Genomic DNA, 9,359 nt, shown 5'->3' with positions numbered 1-9,359 from the left:
AGATTGCACATCGCGAATCATACTTAGACAACTCGGATTGAAACCAAATTTTGCGTACAAGTCATAAATCACCATACGTACCTATTCCAGAGCTCGGATTCCCAAATGGACCTCAATAACACCAAAAACTTCTCCAAACCAAATTTAAAGTACTAGAAAACTTTCAATGAACCAACTTTCAACATTAAGCGCCGAAATGCTCCCGGATCACCCGAAACTCGATGCGAACGCACACCCAAGTCTAAAATCAGCATACGAACCTATTGGAACCATCAAATCCCGGTTCCGAGGCCTTTTACTCAAAATGTTGACGCAAGTCAAACTTGGCCATCTTAGGCCGCTATTAAGGAACTAAGTATTCTGATTTCAACCTGAACCCATTCATACCCAAACCAACCATCTCCGCAAGTCATAAAATAGTAAAAGTACATACGAAGAGTCTTTATTTGAAAACACGAATCTAGAAAGCAAAACGAGCGATCAGATCGTTACGATATATAAATATAGATGGACAAATATAGATATCATTACACAAACCCGCCGAAATAACGCCATTTTCCCCTAAAACCCAAAAGATACCAAACCCATAAAGCGTCTCAATCGTCAACTATGTCTACTTGTCTTCTTGCTTTTCTTGTTCTTATCTTCTGGAATTCCTTCTCTCATGGAAACTCAGACTCAATCTATGACTCGTTTGTCAATTGCCTAACAACCAAATCAGTTCCCCAACAAGAAATCTCCAAAATCGTCTATTCCCCAAATAATCCCTCTTTTAACCCCATTTTACAAGCCTATATCAGAAACCGCCGGTTTTTTAATTCCTCCGCAACTTCCAAACCGGTTATCATCGTCACCCCTACAGAAGAATCCCATGTTTCCAGCACTGTTCTTTGTACCAAAGAGACAAATTTACAGTTAAAAGTCCGTAGCGGTGGACATGATTATGAGGGAATTTCGTACATCTCTAATGTCCCTTTTATAATGCTTGATATGTTCAATCTCAGGTCAATTTCCATAAATGTTAATGATAATACTGCTTGGGTTCAAGCTGGTGCTACATTAGGGGAACTCTACTATAACATTTGGACAAAAAGTAACGTTCTTGGTTTTCCTGCGGGTGTTTGTCCTACTGTTGGTATTGGTGGGCATGTCAGCGGTGGTGGTTACGGGAATATGCTGAGGAAATTTGGACTCAGTGTTGATAATGTATTGGATGCTCGACTAGTGGATGTTAATGGTAGAATTTTGGACAGGAAAGCTATGGGTGAAGATCTATTTTGGGCAATTAAAGGAGGTGGGGGTGCTAGTTTTGGTGTCATCTTAGCCTTTCAAATTCAACTAGTTCAAGTCCCACAAACTGTGGCTTATTTCAGAGTCGAAAGGTTTTTAGACCAAAATGCTACCGACGCTGTTCTCCAATGGCAGAATGTTGTTAACAAAATTGACAATGATCTTTTCATCAGACTGCTTGTGCAACCCATCACTGTCAAAAACAAAGAGAAAAAAGTGAAGGGGAAGAAGACCGCTCAACAAAAGTCGATACGAATAACGTTCATAGCGTTATTCCTTGGTGATTCTAGTAGATTGATATCACTCGTAAGCAACGAACTCCCAGCTTTAGGATTAACAAAACAAGATTGTATCGAAATGAGCTGGATTGATTCGGTGCTTCAATGGACAAATTTCGACAACACAACAAAACCAATTGCCTTGTTGAACAGAACAGGGGATCCATTGAATTTCTTGAAAAGAAAATCGGATTACGTGCAAGAACCAATTCCCAGAGATGGGTTGGAGTCAATTTTCCAAAAGATGATTTCTTTGGGGAAAGCGGGATTAGTTTTCAATCCTTATGGAGGGAGAATGGCTGAAATTCGCGAAGACGAAACACCATTTCCACACAGAGAAGGGATTCTATTCAAGATTCAGTACTCAGTGAATTGGAAAGAAGAAGGAGCAGCTGCAGAAAAAGAGTACCTTACACAGATAAGAGATTTATACGGTTTTATGACCCCATTTGTTTCAAAAAATCCAAGACAAGCCTATTTGAATTATAGGGATCTTGATATTGGCACAAATGATCAAGGACCACGTAGCTTGGAAGAAGGAAGGGTATATGGGACCATGTATTTCAAGAACAATTTTGATAGATTGGTGAAAGTGAAATCAGCAGTGAATCCAACGAACTTCTTCAGAAATGAACAGAGTATTCCTACTCAAATTCAGGACATTGGTGCCTACGGGAAAGTAAACAGAGGAAGTTGTTTCAGTCAATCTCTGGCTTTAGTTCTAGGTGAATGCTTGATCTGGATGAGCATCATGTTATAGCTTTTTTATAGATTGCTACTCTAAGTTACTGTTTTTTTTCAACGAGTCAATATTAATTTCTTAGGAAAGGCAAAAGTAAAATGAAAGTTCAGGACAAATTTGAAAATTTTTGCTTGGTTTAATAAACCAAAAAAGAAAAGAAAAGAATTCTCCTGGTTCTCCCAACTGCAGAAAGTGTTTTAGTCTAACACCTTAAACGTAGAGTTAAGCTTCAAATTACACTTCGTTGCATGTGTTAATTAAACTTTTGCAACCTACTTCTCCCATTTTCTTCTTCATCTTGATCAACTTGTAACTCAAAAAATCCGTTTCTGGTTGTAGAAAAACAAATGTTGCTCATTACCTGATTTGTCGCACCAAAGACTTGTAACTGGTTATTCACTTGCGGATGACTTTTGGTTACAATAGGAGAAAGAGAGGAAACAACTAGCCCACCTTCATTGATCACAATGGCATTCTTCTGAACCATAGCACCCTTATTACCACTCATTTGGGATGTGACAATACAGAAAGTTGATTTATTCAGTACTGGAACAAAGGCTGCTTCATTAATTGCTTCGAGTTCCAACATTTTGGTGAATTGGTTTATGATCCTGACAATCACTACCTTGATTCCCAATTTTATAAAAATAATAAATAAAATAATATTAAGTTATTTTATTTATAAATAAAATACATAGGTAAAAATATATTACTCCCTCCGTTTCAATAAATGAGGTAGTTTGACTCGGCACGGAGTTTAAAAAAAAAAAAAAACTTTTGAAATTTGTGGTCTCAAAAGCTTAAGGGGTAAAGCTTTGTGGGCCATGACTTTGGTAAAATGGGTAAATGAGGAGTTTAAAGTTGAATTATTTCCAAATTTAGAAATGTGTCATTTATTTTGGAACAAACTAAAAAGGAAAGTACCTCATTTAATATGAAACGGAGGGAGTATATAGTACATAATATAGAAGGTATTACATAAAAATGAAGCTTATAATAATATCAAGGGCATAATAGACTTTTCAAGTAAAAATATGACTTTTATGATAACTAGAGCAAAGTAAAATGATATTTGTGTAACAAAAGAAAGAAAAATGACTTTTGTGGAATGAACACAAAGTTAAATTATTTTTACTAACAAAAAAAAGTGACTTTTGGGTAACAAACCCAAAAATTTAATGACAATGGATAAAATTAACTCTCATTCACACTTTGACTAAAATTTGACACCTCACAGGTGTGTGAAGGCACCTCACATCTAAACTTGATCTATAAGTCGCAAGTGAAATATTTTGTATATTATCGCATGTTAATTCTCAATAACAACAACGGAATATCAAAAAAGTTTACCTGAATTAGTAAAAAGGACGAATATAAAAAGATGATGGTCCAAGCATTACAACCCTGACATCTTAGTGGTGATTTGGCCTGTAACGGAATTGGTCTTTGACAGGAACAAGCCATCAGCTGGAGGCGCGCTGCTCTGTGAAGCCAGCCCAGGAGGTGCTCCTTAACGTCACCCATCTACTCAGTCAAACTCGCTACGGAGAGACATATGGAGTATTATTACACTGCTGGAATAATACTGCATACCACCACGAGAACCTTATCTCTTATCCTAACCATTCACTTCAGTCAATGCTGAAATGTCTGTCCTCACCACCTTATTGCCCCCGCTTGGGTCTCAAGCTCGCTGTATGGGGTAAAATTGGTTTATAACAGATGGTCGAATGATAGTATGACACGTGAAATCGAAGGCAAGAAAAAGGCAAGTCAGGCAACAGCCAATATCGTACAATGAATGTAATGGACGCCGGGTAAATCCTGAAGGGAGGATATTTAACGGGGAAAGGTCAAGGTGTTTACCTTGAAAATGGTAATAACAATTAGATTTGATTTTGTGGCTCTAAAAATATGTGATTTATTTTTATGCTAGTTGTTAGACAATATATGCCAAGTGAAGGATTAGAAATTAAGATGACAACTTGTAGATGGCTGATAATCGAGCCTAAATGGTTGGGAATCGAGGCCTCGGGCTTGCGTATACGGGGCCTCAAGGTCGAATCAGATGCCCGGTTAAGGGCAAACGATGAAGGATTAACAGTTATGAGAGTTGTGATTGAGGCTCTCTGTGATCAATAATGAGCAATAAATGATGAACAATTAATAGAACACAATGAATATAAGTAATAAATGTAAATAATGAAACCAAGAGAATATGTTCAAGCTAGCGAGCGGAGAATGTTCTTGTATTGAATGTAGTGTATTGTATTTTGTGTATCAAATCTCTCCCTTTTACAAAGTGGCAAGGGTCCCCTTTTATACATGAGGGGAAAATCTCAATATGACATATGCGTAATTATTACATAAAGTAACAGGTACAGCCACTCAATCAGCCTGATGCAAGCTGTCACTGTTAGTGTAGACATTGTCAGCAAAATACTGCTCCTTGGTAACTCCCCGCTTACTTGTGATAACCATTAGTTCGTTCTGCCTCGACACAGGGCATGAAGAATCTTCGAAGACTTCAAACCCCGAGTTATGCTTCGGACCTTTCGAGATGAAATTGTGCAATGCCTCGCCAACCGTGAAATCGGTCTATCCGATTTTAGCCGTATACAGATAGTCCCCGCGTTTCTCAGAGTAAAACAAAGAGAAACGACCTCAAGATCTTGCCCCTCCGGTGCTTTCATCGAAGCAAGTAGTTGCGCCCCGCCGTGTGACTGATGAAACAAACTGGGCTTCTAAATGTCGCGCCCACACAGTCCTCGAAGCCTTTGAATTAATTACAGTGGTTGGCTGCCCTTTAGTCTGTTCCAACTGCACATGTTGGGCCTCTATAAATACTCGTTTCTTAGTCCCTTCCTTTCTACTGCATCATAAGGCTCCCCGCAGAGTTTTTCTTCCTTCTTACCTTTCTATTATGTTCTTTCCTGAAGTGTGATTTTTTGTTTCTTCTTTGTGACCCGCTTACAAAAATGTCAAACACTTCCATGTCTATCCCTCAGGAAGATGAGCCTTTTTCCTTCGCGCTCCCCTCAGAGGGTAAAGCAGTGGCATCTTTTAGTGCCGGAGAATGCGTTCCGGAGGCCTTTGAGACGACCTCTGATTTTAAGGTCGAAAGATCTTCCTCGAAGCCGGGGCGATTTGAGCCCACGTCTCGATATATCAATTTAACAACGGACCTTTAAAGTGTGAAAATTGACTACCGTTAGGGGGATGTGGTATTAGTGGAGGTTCCTTCTCTGGGCGAGGATGTAACGACGTATAAGGCCGACTTCCTCAGTGTGTATACCTACCCATTTACCCTTGGTCCGGCGGTGCCATCCATACCTTCGATAGACCCCGTGATCCTAGACTTCTGCGAATGATATCAAGTGACACTCGGCCAAATTCATCCGTCATTCTGGCGTACAGTTTACATGACCAGGTATTATGCGAATATGATTAAGGGATGCCCTTCACCCTTGACCATTTGATCAGAATGTATAGTCCCCGAATTGTTTGTGGGGGCTTGATTAAGCTCCGCTGTCGGGCCTCGAGGGCCCTCTTCGCTTGTACCGACGAGGTTAGGAACGGGTGGTAGATGAGCCGATTCATTCGAGTTAGGACTTCGGACTTGATCCCCGCAGAGAGGATGCCATTCATCGAAAGATGGAACATGAAACGTAAGTAGACATACTCAACTAACTGCCTGTTTCTTTCTTTTCGGATGTATTTCCTCATGAATTGACCTCCTCCGCTGATACAGCTGCTGCGGCGTACCCTGATGCGGTTAGGAACCTTTCACGCTGGGTAGCTAAACTGGACTCGATTTGCCCATAAGCCGAGCGCGTGTGGCGTGATTTATCCAGGGCTCGATGGGAAGCAAAGGATCATGGTGGGACTTCATTTTTAGGTGTAGTTTCAATTTTACCAAAGTTACTGCTAAATGTATTCTCATTCTTCGTGCTCGTTTGTGTATTTGGGCAGGTCTGGGGGAGGTGTTCTTGATGAGAGAAACTCTGCCTGGTGAAGCGGATGCCTCGAAACCCGACGAAGAGAGGAAAAAACAAGGGAGGTCGTCGACTTATCCTCTGAAATCCAAGAGAACCAGAGTGGAAGGTCCTAAGGATGATCCAATAGCTTTAATTTCAGAAGCGACGGGGAGCCCTCAAGCTGAGGGCGGAAAGAAATACGATCCCTTGATAGCACCCGAATGGGGAGAGGATCTGACTGTTTCACATACTGTTGAGTTGACGGCGTTCGAGTCGCGGCCTGGTTCCGATGTCGCCCCGCCTCGGGCTGAAGAGGCCTACGAGGGTGTATCGGGCGGTACTGCCGAGTCGGTTGACGGCCAAAATTACCCTCGAGCCGAGGTAAGCTCGGTAGGCGATCCGGGGGAGCCTAATCCCGAAGCTCCTCTGAAGCAAGGGACGGCCCCGATTGATTCGGTCGAGGTCGTTGAAGTAAGCGATTCCCCTACGAATCGGCTTTTCCTTCAAGGGAGACGCAAGATGCCCCAAATACAGAGTTTCTCGATGTGGGGACGTCCGTTGGTGATAGAATATGTTTTAAAAAACCTTCTCCTGCGCCCGAGGAAAAGCCTGGACCTGACATTTCGCTCATTTTCAATGAGATTGACAAGCTATGTGATCAGGTAATCTATTCGTAAATTCTGCTTGGTGCCTCGACCTTTGCCCTACTAACCTTATTTCTTTTGTGGTTCCAGGCCAAGGTGCTTTATAATCGAACGTTTGCCAATTTTGAAGTCGAGCTGATTTGCCACGAGGACGAATATAAGAAGCTTACCACAGAAGCTGATGAGCTCATGGCTTTTTCTACCAAGAGGGAGGAAGAACTCCGTGGTCTTCGGGATTGCTTGGAGGCGGCGTCCCGGGAAAAGGCTCGCCTTGCTGAACAGGTTACATAATTCCCGTTTGTTTATTGTCTGCATGTTTAACTGACTTCAATGTTTTAATATCTTTTGGTCAATTTTTGCAGTTTAAGGAGAAATATGTTTTTATGGGGAAGGAGCTCCGAGCTAGGGACTTTGAAATCCTCGAACTTAAGCAGCATTAGAGTGAGGCAATCTCTGAGAAAGATTCCCTCCAGGGAGAGGTGATTTTTATTGGGCATTGCCTCGAAGATGCGAGGGCCGAGAGCATTAAATATAAGGATCTCCATACTGCGTTGGCTACTACGCTATCCGAAGTCAGGGCTGAGGCCGAGGCGCTTGTGACATCGCATAAGGAGGACGCTGCTACTACAAATGCTCATGCCCGGAAGGTGTTTGAAGAGGCTGAGCTACGCCTGACCCGAGCAGTGGAGGATGCCTGGTTAGAATCTCGGAGACAGGCTCTCGAGGATATATATGCGGGGGGCATTGATTTAATTGCCAAAATTGAGAGGGTGAAGAACCTGGAAGAGGAAGCTGCGGCCCTGCTTCCTTCCGAAGACGAGTAGAGTAGTGACTCGGGAGGCGATGAAGATGGAAGCGAAGTCCCTGAAGGGGAGGAGGCCGTCGGAACCCAGAGGTTACGGCCGAAGCTATTGAAAGTGTAGTTTCTAAGGGGGCCGTCGGTCCACAATCCCCGAGGGAGAAGTAGACTACGCTTTTTCCTTTTTGATTCTTTGTATGGGGCTTTGAGAGAGCATTTGCCAATGTAGCCTTTGTATTTTGTCGCGTACGCGCATAGAAGAAAACCTTTGGTTTCATCTTTCATGCATTTTCTTCTGCTTGTGCATGTCTTTCTTCGTTTTGAATTTATATGCCAGTTGATGATTAGCCAGGTGAACTGGACTTCGATTAATGACCCTTAGGTATATAATTCGGCCCCGAGGCTTGTTAAGCTAGCCCGTAGTCCTTTGCGCGTTTGGTCGGCACGATCTTTTGACATAAGCTGGCGATAGCGGTTCTCACGTATGTGCCCTAGGGCATTTTTTAGTTAACTGTTCGGGCTTAGTCTCCGAGTCAAAATTTGACTGGAGCTTATTGGCCCTCAAGTTTGCGAATTTCAAGCTGAACCTTAGGCTCTCACGCATTAGGTCGGTACGACCCTTTACATGGGCTGGCGGTAATGGTTCTTACACATTGGGTTGGTACGACCTTTATATGGGCTGGCGGCAATGGCTCTTACACATTAGGGTCAGTACGACCTTTAATATAGGCTGGCGACGATGGCTCTTATGCATTAGGGTTGGCACGACCCTTTATATGGGCTGGCGATAGTGGCTCTTACGTATTAGGGTCGGCACAACCCTTTATATGGGCTGGCGGCAGTGGCTCTTACGCATTAGGGTCGGCACGACCCTTTATATGGGCTAGGGACAGTGGTTCTTACGCATTAGGGTCGGCACGACCCTTTATATGGGCTGGCGACAGAGGCTCTTACGTATTAGGGTCCGTATGACCTCTAATATAGGCTTTATTTTTCCCTCGTTAAGGACTTTTTGAAATTTGTGTTTGCTTGACTCTTCGATGGTCTCATAAAAACCTCGATTTGTGAGTCGTTATGTGGTGATATGCGAGCACCTTAGGAGGTTTTGCTTGGTGGCTGAGTGTTTCGAAGCCTCTAGTTTGGAGCAGACATGGTTGAAGCTCTTTTGCCTATGTCGAGGGTAGCCTGTTTAACCAGTTCTTTTCGAAGTACTTTCTAAGTAATTGAAGGCCCGTGATTTCATAACGACGGTCGGGCGTCCCCGAGTCGCGTTAGTTTGGCTGGTACAGCCTTGTGACCGTTGTCATTGTGTTCAGCCGGAGCCTTTCAGTCCCCGAGTGAAATATTTTCGGCGTCTATATCGAGGGTATGACTTTTTAGGGGTCTTACAAGTTCGATATATAGCCTTAACTTTAAGATAGGGTTTATGCCTTTTGTAAGGTCTTATAAATTTGAACATGCCTCACTTGAGGTCTTACAGTTTTGGCTACTTGGTACAAGTATGATTCATGCCTTGCTTGAGGTCTTATAGTTTTGTTACTTTGTATAAGTATAGTTCATTCCTTGCTTGAGGTCTTACAGATATTGTTGTTGTTGCTTACATAGGTCTTACGAGACCGAGGTTGCCCA

At 42.5% G+C, this 9,359-nt stretch overlaps 2 protein-coding genes across 4 annotated transcripts; one reads left to right on the top strand and one right to left on the bottom strand.

Annotated features, from left to right (window-relative positions):
- LOC109234225 (berberine bridge enzyme-like 21) lies at nt 508-2,414 on the top strand. The gene has a single exon (XM_019400113.1). It carries the CDS (start codon nt 610-612, stop codon nt 2,326-2,328), a length of 1,719 nt encoding a protein of 572 aa, XP_019255658.1. The 5' UTR covers nt 508-609; the 3' UTR covers nt 2,329-2,414.
- Nucleotides 2,463-3,946, bottom strand: LOC109234226. 3 transcript variants are annotated; one of them, XM_019400116.1, is made up of 3 exons: nt 3,661-3,946; nt 2,764-2,935; nt 2,463-2,671 (listed from the first exon to the last, which is right to left on the bottom strand). In XM_019400116.1, the coding sequence occupies exons 1-3, from the start codon at nt 3,832-3,834 to the stop codon at nt 2,625-2,627; spliced, it is 393 nt and encodes a 130-aa protein (XP_019255661.1). In that variant the 5' UTR covers nt 3,835-3,946; the 3' UTR covers nt 2,463-2,624. The 3 variants fall into 3 exon arrangements, with proteins under 3 accessions (XP_019255661.1, XP_019255660.1, XP_019255659.1); XM_019400115.1 differs by having other exon boundaries at nt 2,463-2,788; nt 3,661-3,944; XM_019400114.1 differs by having other exon boundaries at nt 2,463-2,935; nt 3,661-3,943.

This window comes from Nicotiana attenuata, chromosome 11, assembly GCF_001879085.1.
Source record: "Nicotiana attenuata strain UT chromosome 11, NIATTr2, whole genome shotgun sequence".
NCBI classification, from domain to species: Eukaryota; Viridiplantae; Streptophyta; class Magnoliopsida; order Solanales; family Solanaceae; genus Nicotiana; species Nicotiana attenuata.
The sequence above is the reverse complement of the archived record's forward strand: the minus strand, read 5'-3'. Positions and strand labels throughout refer to the sequence as shown.